Consider the following 18,987-nt stretch of genomic DNA (forward strand, 5'->3'; position numbering starts at 1 on the left):
CCAAAGATATCAAGAGACAGATCATATGTTCTACACAAAGGAGAATTAAATTATTAATAAATTAAACTAAACTATTATTCTTGTCTACTTTGTTTTGTTTCCGCCGCTTATATTTGTCCAGTTTAAACTGCTATAAAGTGTGTACACTGCATTATGTTTTGCTATGATCACTCACTTCAAATTATTTGCACAAGGGCTTGTAAAGTCCGAACATATGCGACAACACACACCTACTATTTATAGTTCTTTATTACAGTAGTTAATTCATCTCATTAGAAGGTCTATTCGTTTGCTCAACAGTATGACTGCTTTATTGGTGTACTGTGCTCAGTGATACGATAGCAAACTGGTTGATCATTAGTGTGTTTGTGCCACTGACACGAGGCTCTTACATAATAGTGCACTAGTGCTGCGAACAGACTATCGCTGTGCAAACTCAACATTCACTCGGCAGGTACCCGACAGAACCGGTAACTTTGAGACGAAAAACTGAGATGATCGGAAGAGATCGGTGCCATTTGTGCTCACTGAACATGAACTAGAAATAAAATAATTGCATAAATACAGATTAAAAGTGAGGTAATTAGTACATCCCCTGCGGGCAGAAGAAGAGTAAATTACGTAATTCAAGTTAAAAATATCTTCCTGAGACCACTCATCTCTTGTTCACATTGCATCCAGCAGTAAACTTAATAATACCGCTACTTCCCTCATGATAGAGGTGGTAAATACACATTTACTATAATTGCTTCCTCTAATTAAAGCTACATTAAGTCAGTTTGGTCAGTGCTCTTAACAGCCGTTAATCCTACATGCTGATTACTGCAAGAAATGTGTTATTAACACTTGGAATGGATGAATCATAAGAGAATGACATTAATCATTTTTAGACCACCGAGTGTCAGCGCTGCTGGGGTTATTGTAACACAGTCACAGATGTACCAACCCTCTCGAAAGGTCCTTGTAATGACTCATAACACTAACAGTACACTACATGTGACGTCACACTAAGTACACACTACAAGTGGGAGACCAACGCGATGAAAGCGGGGACAAATTATAAACACAATTAGGTAAAGAAATAATTCCCATTTGTGTGTTTGGATAGAAATATGTCAAGGATGTGTTTAGCTTAGCTTAGCACAAACACTGAAAGGACGGGCAAACGGGGTCAGTGAGCTGAGGGCTGTTTGTATATTTGTGCAAATGAGAGCTTGGCTCCAGGAAATGTGCAGGATACAAACACGTTCCCTGGAATCAGGTGGCTCGGGGCTGGGTAGGAGGAGGTACTGAGGACTGTGGGTAGTGTAGTCTTCTACTGGACCATGGTGACGGCCTCATGGATGGACTCAGCCACGTAGTCTATGTTCTTGGTGGTCAAACCGCACATGTTGATGCGACCACTGGCCATCAGGTAGATGTGTTTCTCCTTCACCATATACTCCACTTGTTTGGCTGCAGGAAATACAGCAGAACCAGATTTAATTCATTATTTATTGATTACTGATGTGATACTTTACAGACACAGATAAAGAAGATACATCCTGGGTTAGTTTGGTTACTTTATGGGCTTGGTTTTCATGGCTTTGGTGATCACAGCCGAACTTATCTTTACATTACAAGCTTTTAACTTTATAAATTGGAACAATGTTTAAAGGTGCAGTGTGTATGATCTGGCAGCATCTAGCGGTGAAGTTGCAGATTGCAACCAACTGAAACTTCTCCCGTGTGCTAAGCGTGTAGGGGAACTACGGTGGCTGACGCAAAAACGCCATTCCAAGGGAGTCAAATTCAGATGTTTTGTCATGCCCCTCTGCGATGCAAAAGGTATCCTTTAGCGTCTGTATGAGACGAAACGGGCTTTCAAGTAACTACAATGTAAAGCCATCGGCGTGAATATCAGACGCTCTGAGAAAGCGCTCCATATAAAGACCTAAAAACCCACATGAGGCGGGCAAGGGGGGTGGTGGATGGGTCAAACACACACAGGACTTGAAACCAAGAGACCACTGCTCATGGCCTGTGTGACACCAACAACGTACTGTTTGTCTTTCTGTTCCCAACGTTTCACAAAGTTTCACTTTCACTTTACGGACAGTTGCCAGTTGTAATTTTAACCCAAACCATGATGTTTTTCCCTAAACCTAACTTGTTTTGTTGTCTAAACCTAAGCAGGTGTTTTTGTTTGGATTCACAATGTTAACCATGTGTTTTCTGCGACTGTAGTGGAACGTCATAGTTTGATGTGCTGGGCTACCCAGTGCGAAAGTGACGCCAAGGAGTCCTGACCAAGCGTAAGTATTTGTGGAGTTGGTTTGGTTTGTCCGCTCTGGGCTACTGTAGAGACATGGCGGTGCAACATTTCAGACTCCTTAGAGGACCCGCTCAATATGTAGATATAAACGGCTCAATCTAAGGTAATGAAAACACAAAGTTTCTTATTTTCAGGTGAATATATGCTAAAGAAAACATACTTAATAGCATATTCTATTTCTGTCAATAGATCCCCCTAAATGCTACACACTGGCCCTTTCAAGGCTCTGTTCAGCATTTTTTGTGTAACGTCAGCACCTTGCAGTGTTAAATATACTGGTTTCTATGGGGAATGTGGTGGTCGCGCTGAGCAGTGTATGCGTGTGAGAGAAAGCGTTTGTTTTCTGTATACGGCCTTTGTACTCACGGTTGAGGCCTGTGAAGCTGAACATGCCAATCTGCTCTGTGATGTGGTCCCAGGTGCCCGGTGTCCCCTGAGCTTGGAGCTTAGCTTTCAGCTGAGCCCTCATCAACAAAACCCTGTCGGCCATGGTCTTCACATTGTCCTTCCTAGAGACAAAGAAATAGAAAAGGATGACTCTACATTGTGTTTATGCCTGTTATACCTTGTACAGTGCTTTAAGTGTTCTTTTTTATATGCATATTTTGTGCTGACCATTCAGTGAAGAGCTGAGGTGAGTTAAGAGTTATGGCAACAACGCGCGCTCCCTGAGACGGTGGGTTGGACCAAGTTGTCCTGACGATCTTCTCCATCTGAGACAGAATTCGCTTCAGGTTGTCTGCATCGCGAGCCACAACGGTCAGGTTGCCCACACGCTCATCTGACGGAACAAATATGTGTCAAATATAAAACAATATTGTAGCTACTACTTTATTTTAACTGTAGGTGGCGACATTGACATATCTACATCTACTGTACTTGAGTTTCAGCTACATGCTATGTTGATCATATACAGTATTTTGTCATGTTTGATTACGACAATCTAAAATTGGGGCTTATCTTTTATTGTACTACACTTTGTGACCGCGATTGTGATTATGAACAGTACAAAGAACATCAGTCTTCATCACTCTGTTGCAAGCAAGTGATGTACAACTTAATGCACCCGGGGGTCACTCACTGTAGAGGCCAAAGTTCTTGGAGAACGACTGGGCGCAGAACATTTCAAAGCCCATGGAGACAAAGTAGCGGACCGCCCAGGCATCTTTATCCAGATTGCCCGAGGCGAATCCCTGATAAGCCGAGTCAAAGAACACAAACAGCTTCCTCCTCTGGAAGAGAACGGATAAAAGTTCAAAGAATCATTGTACTGTGATAAACATTAAACTGACACTCGTGTTAGTGGAGATAGTTGAGTAAACAGTACAGACAATGAGTTGGTTTGTAATTGTGTGCAACCCATATGTGTGTAATACCATCATAATTTCGGCAATCTGCATCCATTGCTCCTGTGTGGGGTCTGTGCCAGTTGGATTATGGGCACAGGCATGCAGGACAAAGACGGAGCGCTCTGGACAACTCTGGGAAACAGAGAAGAAAAAAAATAAGTACAGTAAACTCCTCATGAAAATGACCAAAATGAAGTAGTACCAGAGTCCCCATCGCACACTGCTTACCTCCAGGTCTCCAAGGAAACCAGCCGAATCGAGGCCCCTCTTCTCTGCGTCCCAGTACTTGTATGGACGGACGTCCTCAAAGCCAGCATTTGCGAATACAGCATTGTGATTTTCTGAAACAAACAGTAAGAAAAACTCTGATACCAGTGTTCTCATTTTATTGTTTATATTTCCCCTAGTTATCAAAGGTAAATGTTGTTTTATTGATGCTGATAACAAATCAATATCGCTGATAAGTTGCAGCCTATATAAATAAAACTTCACTCTACATCTGCAGTCTAAAGTCTAGTCAATCTAAAGTCTATAGTGAGTTTATATAAGTCTCTGTAAAGGAATCAAAGATCAAAGTCCTTAAATGAGGAGCTACTTTCAATGTCCATTTCATTTCTACTCCACTGTTTGTTTGTGTGTATGCATGGGTGTACCCCAGGTAGGTGCGGACACATAGATGGGCGTTTTGGTGTTGTTGTTTCCATTGTAGAAACGCCTGAGAAATTCTGCACCCATCTTCAAAGCACCTGTACCACCCAGACACTGGACAGCCCCCACCTGGCAGTGATAGAAACAGTTAGTTTAAATTAGGGCTGTCAAAAGTTAACGCGATTTTAACGCGTTAATGCAAATTTGTTTTAACTTCACTAATTTCTTTAATGCAATCAATCTTTCTGAGGTTGTAGCGGGCTCAGTTTTAAAACTAGAGTGAAGGTACTGGCATCAAATGAAACTAGAAAACCTAAACCATGTCATACTAGCTTGTCGAGAAGGTTAAAAAAAAGGTTAAACAACGCTCTGAACTTGCACTACATTTTGGCAAGGAAAAACTGTCATGGCCATTTTCAGAGGGTTGAAAATGGGTTTTATGGGTACCCACGAGTCTCACCTTTACAGACATGCCAACTTTATGATAATCACATGCAGTTTAGGGCAAGTCATAGTCAAGTCAGCACACTGACACACTGACAGCTGTTGTTGCCTGTTGGGCTGCAGTTTGTCATGTTATGTTTTGAGCATACAGTATATTCTTTATGCTAAATGCAGTACCTGCGAGGGTTTCTGGACAATATCTTGTTTTGTGTTGTTAATTGATTTCCAATAATACATATATACAGACATTTGCCTAAAGCAAGCATATTTGCCCATACACCATGTTGATAAGAGTATTAAATACTTGACAAATCTCCCTTTAAGGTACATTTTGAAGAGATAAAAATGTGCGATTAATCATGGACAATCATGCAATTAATTGTGATTAAATATTTTAAAACGATTGACAGCCCTAGTTTAAATGTAAAAATATTTTTTAAAAACTAGACATTGTGTGGTCTTTTACTACACATACCCTGTTCTCCTGGATGGCAGGACTGTCATCTCCCAGTGCGATCTTAGAGGCCGAGGATCTGAAGTCAGGCAGGCCCAGGATGGGCAGGTACTCATGGTTCAGGCTGTCATCATGCACAATGACCTTTTCAACTTTTTTCACAACTGGCAAAACCCATGGCTTGCCCTCATCTGTCCGGTAGGCTGCGAGAAACAATTTAAGGAAACCAATATTATACAAAAAAGTGGAGGAAAGAGTGAAGCCTTAATATATTGCCTAATTATTTAAGATAGCATCAGGAAACCTGGGTCATACAACAGGAATGTTACACACTGACCCTGAAAAGATCACTTATATACTGTAAACAGACATGCACTTTCATCTCTCTGTTGAGTGTTTTAGCCAGCTGAACTCCATATCACCACCTGATAAGGGCTAAAGTATACAATAGCCATTTTTATCTTCAGAACAGAGACCATCAACTTGCTTTGCAAGTCACTAATACGTTTCAGGTTAAATAGCATCTACAGTGAGTTTTTTTTTTTCATCCACTGGCATGAAATATACGATTACTTGGTCTATAAAATGTCAAACAGTGAAAAATGTAAATCACGAGTTGCTAAAGCCCCATGAAATAAAAATAAGATTTTTTTAAAAAGCAGCAAGTCCTCATCATTGAGAAGCTGACACCAGTTACTTTTTGTCATTTTGCTGATTTATTTTCTATCAATCTACTTGTTTCAGGTCTACGCATGACGTTTAATTTACTAAATATTATGTGGCCTATATTTCCCAGCTGCCCAGTAGCTGATGACCATCTGCAGCGCTGTGTGTCTTGCAGAGAGAAGGGGATTATAAGGCCTCAGCTAATGTACTAATCATGGGACTCTCGTCCTGCCGTGCAGTGCCATTAACACACAGCCACAACAGAGCTAAGCAATGTTTCTCACACTGTTCCTTTGCAATGTAAGCAGCAAGGATTACTACTTTCAATAAGATTAACACTGAAAACGGTTGTTCTGCGGACTGAAATGTGCCATTTGCTTGCTTTAGGAGAGAAGCAGGACTAAGCCATACATATTTAAACTACTGCCAGTGGCTTGTTCTTGTAGCATAAGGGAACAGTAATCCAATCGACTCCTTAGTGCACACAGTGAGAGGGTATTGTGCAGAGTTGCACGCAGCAAGAGGGAGAAAGGAAGGAAACCAGAGAGGACAGGGACAAATGATACCACTCTTTGTGCTACACTATTACATAACGAGGATACATTATCAACACAGCTGCAATCAGTAGTTGGTGTGTAATGACTGAACAGCAAGTCACATGGGCAGATTAATCAATCACTTTACTCTCAATGGGGTCTGATGAAACCGAGTGAGTCAATTCTCAAGACAGTTATCTTCATAATAAAAATTAAATAATGTCATTATAATATCTGACACAGCTTTAACATTACAGATAGATAACACTAGTTATGCTACAATTGTGACACCAAAATCTGTGCCCCGTAAGATTCTGCGACGGCTGATGAAATACTGTAGGCTATAGACCTTTTTAACAGCAGACATTTTGATCTGTCACAGTAGGAAAAGCACAGGTGTATTTAAAGGTCCCATATTGTAAAAAGTGAGATTTTCAGGTCTTTTACATTATAAAACAGGTTTAAGTGCTATATAAATACTGTTAAACTCCCCAAAAAAAATCTCAACACTCAATATACGGAGAAATACACACAGCACGTATTCAGAAATTGTACGTTTGAAACAAGCCGTTAGGATTTCTGTCCATTTGTGATGTCACAAATATACAATATATAGATCACCCGGTTTTAAACATAAACATACTAAATGTGTCCCAGTTTATCCCTGTTGCAGTGTATGTAAATAACATCAGCTGACAGGAAGTAAACATGGACCCAAACTGTTGCCTAGCAACTCAATTCTGTTGCAATTCCGTTGATGCACTAAAACGGAGCATTTCAGACAGAGGGTAAATACAGGTATATTCAAGCAGACAGCACGAGAAAAATATATATTTTTTTAATATTACAGCATGTAAACATGTTCTAGTAGAAACATAAAATACAAGTATGAACCTGAAAATGGGCATAATATGGGACCTTTAATAACATTAATGATGGTTGCATCCCATTTTTAATGTTATCAATGTTCACCTGTGTTTTTCCTACTATGACAGTCAACATGTCTGCTGTGAAAAACGCCTACTGATCACCAGACTGGCTGTACATTTATGCTGTCAAAGCTATCAAATTTTGTGTTCAAAACATATATACTTACATATCTGAATACTGTATTAGGGGGTAAGAATTTGGAGTTAAAAGCTGGCTAACAGTTATGAGAATTTGTGTCAATAAAAGGCAGCATAATTTGGCAATTGCTATCAAATATGTGGCCACTATCTTAAAGGTCCCATATCGTGCTCATTTTCTACTAGAACATGTTTACACACTTTAATGTTTAAAAAAAACTTTATTTTCCTCATACTGTCTGCCTGAATATGCCTGTATTTACCCTCTGTCTGAAACGCTCCGTTTTAGTGCATTTCAACAGAATTGCAACAGAATTGTGTTGCTAGGCAACAGTTTGGGTCCATGTTTACTTCCTGTCAGCTGATGTTATTTACATACACTGCAACAGGAAATAAACTGGGACACATTTAGAATGTTTACGTTTAAAAACGTGTAATGGTCTAAATATTGTATATTTGTGACATCACAAATGGACAGAAATTCAAACGGCTTGTTTCAAACGCACAATTTCTGAATACGGGCTGTGTGTTTCTCCGTGTATTGAGCGTTTTGATAGTTTCACAGTATTTATAGAGCACTTAAACCTGCTTTAAAATATATAAAAGACATGAAAATCTCACTTTTTACAATATGGGACCTTTAAAACATGGACACTGGTGAAATTAGGAGAAATTCCTAAACAGGTAACAGAATCTTATGGGTCTAAGAACTAGTTATAACACCGGCTTCAGCTAATATTATTATAAGCATAATAAGCACCTGGCTGGCTAACATATGAGAATTTGTGTCAATAAAGGAAGCATAATTTGGCAATTGCTATCAAATATAGTGGCCACTATCATAAAACATGGACACCTGTGAAATTAGGAGAAATTCCTAAACAAGTTACAGAATCTTAAGGGTCTAACAATTAGTTATAACACCTGCTAATATTATTAATAGCATAATAAGCTACCTCAGGCTGGCTGGTTGCTCCAGGATACCGTTACCATGGCTAGTGATGTCACTGGCTACACTGGCTTACTGTGGACAACTCACCTCCCACTCCGAGGTTCACCTTCTTGGGAAACTGGTCGTTGTTGAAGTCCTGCGACAGCTTGAAGACAGCTACAGGGACAGCTTCAGGGACCTCGCTAAACACCGACATAGCTGCTGTTTATTTGCAGACAGAAGCGAGAAGCAGCTAACAGGCTGATGAGAGAGGCTGAGAGAGGACTATCACCTTCAACTTGGATTTAGAGGATGTAAAGTGGGCGTGAGCGGATCGACCAATAGAAAGCTGGATGTGTCTGACCAGCCAATCACAGCTCTGATCCTAGTCAGGTCAAAGGTCAAGACAACACACGCGCAGAGGCTGTGGACCAATGAATACCTCTGTAGCATGACTGACACTGATCACGCCGCCTAGCAGTGAAAGTAGGTGGTTCAGGATTTTACTGCAATAAAGAAAATAGCCACAAGGTGGAGCCACAGCCTCGTTAAAGATTATATCAGGAGCTTCCCAGTAGGAACTGACAAAAACTAGGCTGCTGATGGCATGAGTTTTATTTCTGCACAGCAGTGTCTTCCATTTTATAGGTAAAATAACAGATTAAAATGACTCAGACAATATCTGCCAGACAGTGCCAGCTCTGTCTCAGAGGCTGTACGACCATTAAATAAACGTACATTTTTTGAACCCCAACTGAACAGACAGCTGTTACGCTCGGGCTCGACACTGTTTGAGTAAGTGCATGTAAGGGATGTCTAAATGAGTATGTGCAAGCATCTTCATCTGTCCTGTCCTGAGGGCCTCGGCTGAGCTGTGGTGTAAACACGCCGGCTCCTCTGTGCTCTCCCCGCAGCTGTCTGCAGGAGCTGAAGTGGTTGATAAATGAGGGCCACTCCAGCCTGCTCTCTCCTACCGGGATCGGGACGCTGTTGGAAAGCTTTTTGGCTACACTGGAGGCAGGAGTCGGCCTGTTTTGAGGCCTCAGTGCTGGCTTTTAATGTTTCTGTCTGGTAAAGAAGGGGCCACTGCATTGTTTGACCTAGTTTGTGTAGTTAAACTCAGTCATGGTGGAACACATTCAGACAGTACCATCTTCTAATAAGGGTTATTATAATAAAATATGCATTGATGCATCGTTAAAGATTGAAATACTGAACTGAATATAAAAGTGGTTCAAATTAGCTCCACTCCCACCAGCTACAACATTAAAATGCTGCTTACATGTCAATGAATCAGTAATAATAACTCTCTAATGTGATATACATAGTAATATCACACTCTGGAAGGGCATTCTGTATAACAAATACTTTTACTGTTGATACTTAGTCCATGCTTGCGCTTACACTGTCAATGAATAGGCTGTTGCATGGTCCAACCAAGTTTGTGTAGTTAATAGGGATGCACCAATACCCATCCCTAGTAGTTAAAGCTGGACAAATCAATATTTATATACTAACAACGGGCCGAATGACTACTTGTAATGTGAAGCAGGTCACTCATAGTGACGAACGCGCTGAAAACTATCATCCAACTCTGCAGTTCCCCTCAGCTTTGTGAGTGTTTTGGCGTCTTTCAGCTCATTGTTTTGGTTTTATATGGCTCGAAACTTTACTGTCTGGGTTCAGTCTCACCGCTATTATTACCTCCTCTGCACCAAACAGTAGACAGACAAAGTTACAGCAGCGAGTAGTCGGTGAACACAGTGGAGCATATAGTAGCTAAAGAGGCTGATAATGTTTTCTCAGGAGTTGGTGGAGACCGGCAGAACGAAGAAAGAGAGTAAATATTGGATTAGCAGTTGTCAGGTGAGCAGAAAATACAACAGCTAATGAGTGCTTATGTTGCTCCGTGTTTACTGGATGTGTTATTAGGCAAATGTTTGTACTGTTACGAGGTGATAATACACCAATCTTTACATCTTGTTCCCTTTTCTCCCAATTGAACAAAAAATGAATACTGTGAATTAGTGTTGTCACAATACTGGAATTCCTAACTTTCTAACAATACCTTGAATATTGATATTCAATACCATTTTCGATACCATGGGGAAAAACTGACAAAACATTGAGGGCATAAAATTTTAGATCTTTATTAAAACGTAAGTACTAAATAGCGGTGTGTGTGTCAACTAACTGTCAGAGAAAAGAGAGAGCAGAAAGTGCAGCCAAAAAAATGCAGAAAATTGGTATTGAAACCGTTTGTGGAAAACATCAATGGGTACTAAATCATTAATTAAAGGACCAGTGTGTAACAATTAGGGGGATCTATTGGCAGAAATGGAAGATACTATCAATATGTATGTTTTCTTTAGTGTATTATCACCTGATAATAAGAATCGTTGTTTTCGTTACCTTAGAACGAGCCGTTGTTATCTACATAGGGAGAGGGTCCTCTCCACAGAGTACGTCATGTTGCACCGCCATGTTTCTACATTAGCCCAGAACAGGAAAAAAACAAACCAAGTTAACTTGGGCCAGCTTGGGCCGGAGTCAATATCATTACTCGCTCCCTTCGCCGCTACTCTTTTTCTCTTGCTTCACCACTCACTTTCCACGTACACACACACACACACACACACACACACACACACACACACACACACTCTACGCACTGGCTCTGCTCCAAATGACTCATCCTATTCGCGTTTTCGCATCGGTCACCGTAGCTCTCCAACATGCTCGGCACACGGGAGAGGCTTCAGTTGGTTGCAATCTCCTGACCTCAACGCTAGGTACCGCCAGATGCAACAGACTGGACCTTTAAGGCTTTATAGCTCAGTAATACACTATTAATAAGGTCAACTTGTTTAGGTTGTTAATGTTAATAAACTGACCTTGATCCAGATGCTCTGAAGCTTTATTATGGTGTGGTCTTCCTGATGAACTAAAGAGCTAAAAGGACAAAACAGGTGATGCTTTTCAAGGATATACACTGGCCAGATATATATCTCAATGTGGTAACCCAAAAGTGGCTTATTTCTGATTATAAAATCATGAATAGATTATTTATAAACCATTAATAAAGCATCACTTAGTGTATACTTAACAAACGTGGTTCAAGTAATCCTATTACCGGTTATCACAGAACACAGTTACTATTTCCCCCTCCTGTTTTGTACCAGATGTTACTCACTTTCCCCATACCTGGTACCACCCCCATTCATCTACTCGCTTCACTTTGACAGTAGATGTTTTCATTCTTTCCGACCAGGTGAGGGTGTCTCGTATGTTAGCTATCACTGTCAGCCCTGCAATTATGGGATTTGAGCTCCCAGAACAAGGCTCGGGGGCCCAGGGCAGGGTTTGGTGTGTGCGTAGCGGGGAGGCCCTGGGACCACGGTCTGCGCTGTGATGTGAAGTGTGATTCAGAGCACGGAGTGACAGCAGCAGCCTCTGGCAAGACAGTGCCCACAGGGGGAGTGTGTCACATCTAGATCAATGAGTGTAGTCAGACAAACATTCACAGGCACCTTCTCTGCAATTCCTTGACATTGATATGTGGAACATTTATTTTGGCACCCGGCAACGTAATGCAAGTATGACCAAAAAAAAAAGACAAGGTTTCTTTTATCACTGTGTTTTCATTTTGCACGCATTGTTGCTGTAGGACGCTGACACTAAAACACACAAAGGCACACATTCAGGCACAAGACAGTCACATTCCAGCTGCGGTATCACTGAAACACAAACAAGAGCGTGTGCACACACACACACACTGCAGTGCATTCCTAGGGGGACGTTGCGAAGTTGCTCACATGTTGCGATGGCCTCTGTTTCTCTGGGTCAGAGAACCGTGGTGAGTGACCACCTTTTTAGCTTCCCGCCTTGTTTGTTTTCCGAAGACAGTGTCATCAATTCTCTAACAAGGGACTAGACACAGCAACAACAAAGAGCACAGGACCTCCCTGTTGCTCCCTGTGTAGGCCAATGACTGATGGAGCATGCATGCAATAACACACATCGGTGCTCTGTGCGTCTGACTACATTCCGACTAGTGTGCTTGTGTGTATGTCTGTGCAAGTTTGTGTGTGCGTACACGGCCTTGTGTGCTCCATTTGATGTCATGACATGATTATTTTGTCCCTGGTGCATGCACATATTTTCACTTTGATCTCTATGTACATCTGACATACTGTACAGTATGTACCAGCGTGACAGAAGTGTACATTGGATTAGTGTATTCAAATGAGATTCTAATTTAGTTTTCCAGATAAACATTAATTCATTTGTAAAATGATAATCCTCAGACATCCCATCGGTAATACACCTTTGGCTATTTACTTTTTACAACTGCAACAACATGAATGTCACAGTCGCAACCACATTGTTTCCACAGCTTAAAAAAAGCAAAAAAGTAAAGCTGTTTAATGTTTTTTGTAATGGTGGGAATCACCAGAAGCCCCACGATACGATCTTATTGGGATTTTAATTATTTTGTGATATGCTGGGTATTGTGATAAGAGATATTGCGATTTATTAATTATGCAGTTTAACATCTGTTTATCTAATAAGACACAGTTTTCACTCTGTTCATCTCAGCGTCTTCATTCACATATCTTGAGGTCAGAGGTCAAGAGACACTTTTGAAAATGGCCATGCCAGTTTTTCCTCGCCAAAATTTAGCGTAACGTTGGAACGTTATTTAGCATTCCTCCCAACAAGCTAACATCACATGGTCATCAATTCCTTTGGTTTTCTAGTTCCATATGACACCAGTATCTTCACTCTAGCTTTAAGAATGAGCCCGCTACAACCTCTGAAAAACAGAATAGCGGCCGAACCCACCAACGGGCCACCGGATTGTTGAGAGGTTTAAAGGTTAAATAGTTTTTATAATAAAAGTTCTATACTTGACTACCATGTATCGATACATTGCCACACAAAATATCGTGATACTATGCTGTACCGATTTTTCTCCCCACCCCTAGAAATCCTGACAATGTCACTACATGTGCCACTCACAATAAAGTACCACAATAAAGTGATAGTTCATTGTTTTGTTGGATGAGAAGATTAATACCACTCTCCTAACCGGCTACTGGCATGTACTGTACAGGTAGCCTTATATTTACTATACAGACATGAGAGTATCAAGCTTCTCATCTAACAATTGGCAAGAAAGCAGATTAATCAGCATGTTTCCCAAAATTTCAAACCATAATAATAATTAGGGCTGCAACTCACGATTATTTTCATTATCAATTAATCTGTTGATGATTTTCTGGATTAATAGATTGGTCTATAAAATGTCAGAAAATAGTGAAATATGTCCATCCCGGTTTCTCAAAGTCCAAGATGATGTTTTAAATGTGTTGTTTTGTCAGTCCAAAACCCAAAGATATTCAGTTTAATAGGATATAAAACAGAGAAAAGCATTAAGTCTCCAAATTTGAGAGGCTGAAAACAGCATTTTCATGAAAAATTACTTTAACGATAGTTGCCGATCATTTTTCTGTCAATTGACTAATTGTTGCAGCTCTAATAATAATAAACTTAATTCATGCAACACTTTTCATAAACAAAGTTCAAACAAACTGTTATATTTGAGTTTGATTATTATTATTGATAATGTCTATAAAGGTCTGCCGATGTGCTCGTGACTCACTGCTGCTCACTGCTATGGCCTTTACCCTATAAGGCTGGGTGGGACCTCCAACACAAGGTCTACAGTGTGCTATTCTAATTGATTGATGTTGTCTTTTGGCCAACTCAGGCTCTCCAGACCTCAGCTTAATACAAATATGCATGCAAAGAAACAAAGACAGGAAGTGGAAGACTCACGTCTGAATTTTTACCCCGACTGCGTATTTTCTCTCTGCATTAAAGCCACAAAAATGATAATAGGTGACAAAAAAAAACAACGTATGATCTCTAACGATGTGATATTTTATTAATCCACATGGGGAGATCATCATGGAGGGATTTCATTCTCCCATTCACAGAGACTGAAACTGCATTGCTTGGCGTTTTATACAGTAATTGTTTACAGAAATTGAACTGTATTCATATGGAGTTTTGCCAAAACAAACTTGTCATTTTGATACAGATACCACCATGGTTGCTGGAGAGAATCAGTAGCATTTTTTTTCAAGTATGTTTACCGCTTGAAGCCAGGATGCACGCATGCTTTTATATTTTACAACATTGTCTTTCCCAAGAGAGACATTACAGCCTGAGCTAATTAGAGAAAATCCCTCAAGTAGCTAGCTGAACTTGATTCAACCTTTTGATATTTTTTATATTTTTTCCAATGCCAAATAGGACAGAACATACAAGGAACTAGAGGGAAGGCCACACATCAGTTCAACCTGCCTCCCTGCGGCGTCGTTATCTACATGGCAGCACAGAGGATAAGCATATTTAGGTTGCATGTTTCCTCCCAAACTGCATTCCCAACACCGTAGATCACAGACATTACAGCCCTTACATCCCCCTGTTAGCGCTCGTATATACAAACACACACCTGCTGGGGCAAGGCCGTCTGGGAGAGAATTACAGCAGGCTAATTTATGAGACCCAAGGGAGGCCAAAGGGCAGGGGGACCCAAACTGGCCTGACCTCACTTCCTCCTTTCATGGTCTCCAAGTTAGACCCTTGTACACAGAACGGGGCTTTGGTTTCTCAAACACATCACGCTCTCACGCTCTAATTAGGGTATCTTTTCCCAAACCTAGTTAACACAATGAGCCCAGAGGGACTGTCGCAACATGCAAGTCACCTATAGCACATTATAAGCCCACCATTGTGGACTATTTGGCCCTTTCGGAGCCGAAGGTAAGTGGGAGAGAGCAGGGTTTCGCTAAAAAATCTGGCCCCAGGCTCGCCCTCTGGCCTCCTCATTTCCTCCAGTGAGAAGTTGCTTGTCATCCGTCACTCGCGTTCAGGCAGCGGCACAATAGCCCAGTCTGGGTCCTGGCTACCGACACCATCACGTGGGCCGCTGATAAGACTCACCTTCCGGGACCCAGGAGAGCTGAGCAATTTCACTGACACACAACAGTTTGGTCCTATGCTCTTACGGATGACCGTGAAATAAAAAGGGAAAAAAAGGAAAGTTCATTATGAGCTACTTGAGGCGAGCACACTCTGCAGTGTAGTTGTGCTTTCTTCTATATTTTCAAGGTCCTTTATGACTTCCATCTTGCAGCACGCTCTCCTAATGCAAAATGCTGGGGAAAAGCTCTCAACATGGAACAACAGATCGTGCAGACACACTTGAGCTACTCTATTCTCTTAATGCAACAATCTATTGCTGTTATTGGCTTACTGTAAGACAAATGGATAGTCCTACTTCAGTTCCTCATCACACATCCAGGCTGTACAACAGTAACACCTGTAAACAACCAGCTCCTTTTGTAGAAAGATGTTAAGTGCTCCTCTACAAAGCTTTGTCAAGTCATAATAACACACATACACTACAAGAGGCCTGTACATGCACAGTGTACCCACAGACGCTGGAGGTGTTGATGCTTTCTTTACGCAGAGTTTACAAAACCATCAGATACCAATCGCCTCTCGGCTTTACAGGAGCAGAGGGACCACAAGGGGGGAAAGATAATTGCAGTCATTACCAAGTCGTCAAACTTTCATTTCTGTGTTTGGGGATCTGCTGTCTTTAGGGAACATTCAACCCCTACATCTCCAAGACCTGAATCCTCGCTGTGGGCCTGCAAACCACCACTGATATGACTGTACACCTGCCACTCTGCAGGGAAGACACTGCTTCAACAGGTTAGCCTGCCAGTGATATGGAGAAAAGGGAGGAGGAGGGGGGACAAGAAGAAACATGTTGAGCACTGCCTGGCAAGCCATCAACTTTAAAGAACTCACCAGAAAGTCAATTGTGAGGAATGATTGAAATTTTCCTGGTACAGGGAGGCGGGAAAGGAGATCTTTATTTAGTTATTGTTTGGTTTTGTGCCCAACAAACTGATGTTCAGCTGCTCCTTCAGCAGTCTATCCGTGCTGCCTGACTGACCTCTGCTGTGGGCCCTGACCTTGCCCAGCTTATCACGATGCTTCTGAGATGAAGATGATGTATTGGAGAGTCGCATTCAGCTCCTTGACACCCTCTGTGGGAGTCTGGGTTTTGTTACAGGCAGGAAACAGACTCTTCCGCTCCGTAAACACGCTTCTCTGCTTGGCCACTTTTTGGGGCTGCCGGTGGCACGCGAAGACAAACTAATGGTGGTCAGCTGAGGTCTCGCGAGGTGCGCGTGCGTGGGTGTTTAGGGTTGGGAAGCTAATTGCGCCATTAGCGCGTGAAGGCAGCGTCTGTGACCTGTGACGCTTTGGCTGCACCGACTACTCTCTTAATGCTCTCTTAAAAACATAATAGACACACTGCAGGGCTTTTTTCTCCTTTCTATTTAACCACCTTAGTCTTTTTAATTTGCACATAAACATCTCATTTTGTCGTCATTCATGAATGCTGAACGGACATTGATTTCTTGTGTTTGGTCTGTTGTCTTTTTGAATCATTGCTCCCAATAAACAGGACTGGGTAAATATTTGGGAAACAAATTGAGCAGATTTACAGCCCTTTTGGAGTATTTTACGAGCCAATGCATTCCACTTAAAGTCCTCATAAATTCCCAGTAACGCGCAAAAAAACCCACTTTCGACATTGTGAAAATCGTCAGCCTTATGAAAAGTTCTTGAGGGAGATTATAATGTAGACTGTTTCAGCAGTTTCCCACAAATTTAACATCCAAAATCTCCTTTTTTGTTTTTGCTGGAGCTCATTTGGAATAGCTAAAGCCTTGTGTACACTAACGCCTATTTTCTCCGCAGACCTATAATTCCTCGCCCTGCTTCGCCACTTAAAGGGAGCATTTTAAAAGACATAGATCTCCAGGAGAGAGAAAGAAGCTGGCCTAATCTAAACAGCGCCTTGTTGATGGTGAGCGGATGAGATTATGTCGGCATGCTCTCCTTTTCTTTCCACACGGTTTAGCAGCAATGGGCCTTCAGAGCCTGCATGGCGCCTGCACTTGGCCAGAGATAGGCGACCAGGAGGCGACCAGAGGTGTCCAGAGGTGTCCAGTTACAGACTGGTTGCCCTTTGGCACACAGGTACAATTCAAGAGAAATTTAACATTGATTTTTTTTTATTCATAATTGATTAAATAAGACAAAACTTGTTGGGAATACTGTGAGTCAGCCAACATGAATCTGTGACTCAAAAAAGGGAAAAAGTCCTCGGAAGTTCAAATCAGCGTGTGATGAAGGTGCTCTTTGGTACACGAAGGTTCATAAAAGGTGGGGAGTCCAAGGCACTCTTCTGGCAAAAAATATATAAAAACCCTTTATTCAATTGGCTATTTCATGATGAAACTATTGTGCCTTGGATTTCATCATGAAATAGCCAATTGAATAAAGGGTTTTTATATATTTTGCCAGAAGAGTGCCTTGGACTCCCCCCTTTTATGAATATGATACTCTTGTTACTGGAGTCACACGCCCAATTTAAAGAACATTTTCTGCTTAAACTAAACTTTTTAAAGCAGGTGGCATCATTATTTTTATTTAGAAAAAACCCCATTTTGAAACTTATTGAATTCAAACTATTCTGAAGCGACATTCAAGCTCGCCTTTACTTGTATCAATTGCATGAAACGAATGATAACTATTGGTCAAACTGTCTTGGAACATTTAACCCATGGGTCTTTTTTTTTCCAGAAATACTGACCTAATAAAGTCAAGGGATCGTGGCCAAATGTTGGTAAAAAAGAATCCTACAACTTTCTAAAATTAAAGCAGACATAAATAAAGCACTACATTTATATTCTGTTCATATCTCCTTGGGGTTGCCAATTCTATCTCATTTCCCACAGTTGCGGCACATTATCTTATCCGTGGACTGCCGAGACAGGAAACGAAGATATGCCTAATCTTAAAAGCACCGTAGTGATGATGGGAAAAGCTGTGATGTTCGTGGGACTATTCAGCAGAGACGAGAGGATAAATAAATGTTACTCAATTACCTCTGTTTACATTACATCTATTTTTATATTTTATACTTCTAGTGTAACACTTCTGTTTATGTGTATTTATTACATCTACTTTACCTGTTTTATTTGCTTTATATAACTGCGTGTGTGTTTTACCTGTTATATGTTTTATCTGCCTCGTTTAGTCTTGTCAAGTATTTGTTTTAAAGCACTGACCAGAAATGGCAACTGTGAATCTCGTTGTATTTAATACAATGACAATAAAGCTTTCTATTCTATTCTATTCTATTCTATTCTATTCTATTCTATTCTCAAGTTTACCGGATAAACTCTACCAATTAGGCTACTTACCAAAAGGATTTTCTTTTTTTTTTATGATACAAAATGAAAAGTGCTGCCTTTTCAATTTGATTGTTTTCTGTTGGGAAAACAAAAAGTAATAAAAACGTCCTTACCTTAATCACCTTTAACAGTCTGAGAGGAGTTCACAGTGTTAATATTATTTCATAAATTAGCCATTATGTCTTCCTGACACACACAGAGAGAGAGTGACTGTATCAGTCCC

The 18,987-nt window shown here is 40.9% G+C and overlaps 1 protein-coding gene across 1 annotated transcript; it reads right to left on the minus strand.

The window, feature by feature from the left end:
• Positions 1 to 231: 231 nt before the first annotated feature.
• On the minus strand, positions 232 to 8,720 carry got1 (glutamic-oxaloacetic transaminase 1, soluble). Its single transcript, XM_074645816.1, has 9 exons — positions 8,518 to 8,720; positions 5,231 to 5,412; positions 4,317 to 4,440; positions 3,892 to 4,004; positions 3,691 to 3,795; positions 3,396 to 3,546; positions 2,930 to 3,095; positions 2,681 to 2,823; positions 232 to 1,455 (listed from the first exon to the last, which is right to left on the minus strand). The coding sequence occupies exons 1-9, from the start codon at positions 8,624 to 8,626 to the stop codon at positions 1,316 to 1,318; spliced, it is 1,233 nt and encodes a 410-aa protein (XP_074501917.1). The 5' UTR covers positions 8,627 to 8,720; the 3' UTR covers positions 232 to 1,315.
• Between the last annotated feature and the right edge of the window lie 10,267 nt (positions 8,721 to 18,987).

The sequence above is a fragment of the Sebastes fasciatus genome, chromosome 9, assembly GCF_043250625.1.
Source record: "Sebastes fasciatus isolate fSebFas1 chromosome 9, fSebFas1.pri, whole genome shotgun sequence".
Classification (NCBI taxonomy): domain Eukaryota; kingdom Metazoa; phylum Chordata; class Actinopteri; order Perciformes; family Sebastidae; genus Sebastes; species Sebastes fasciatus.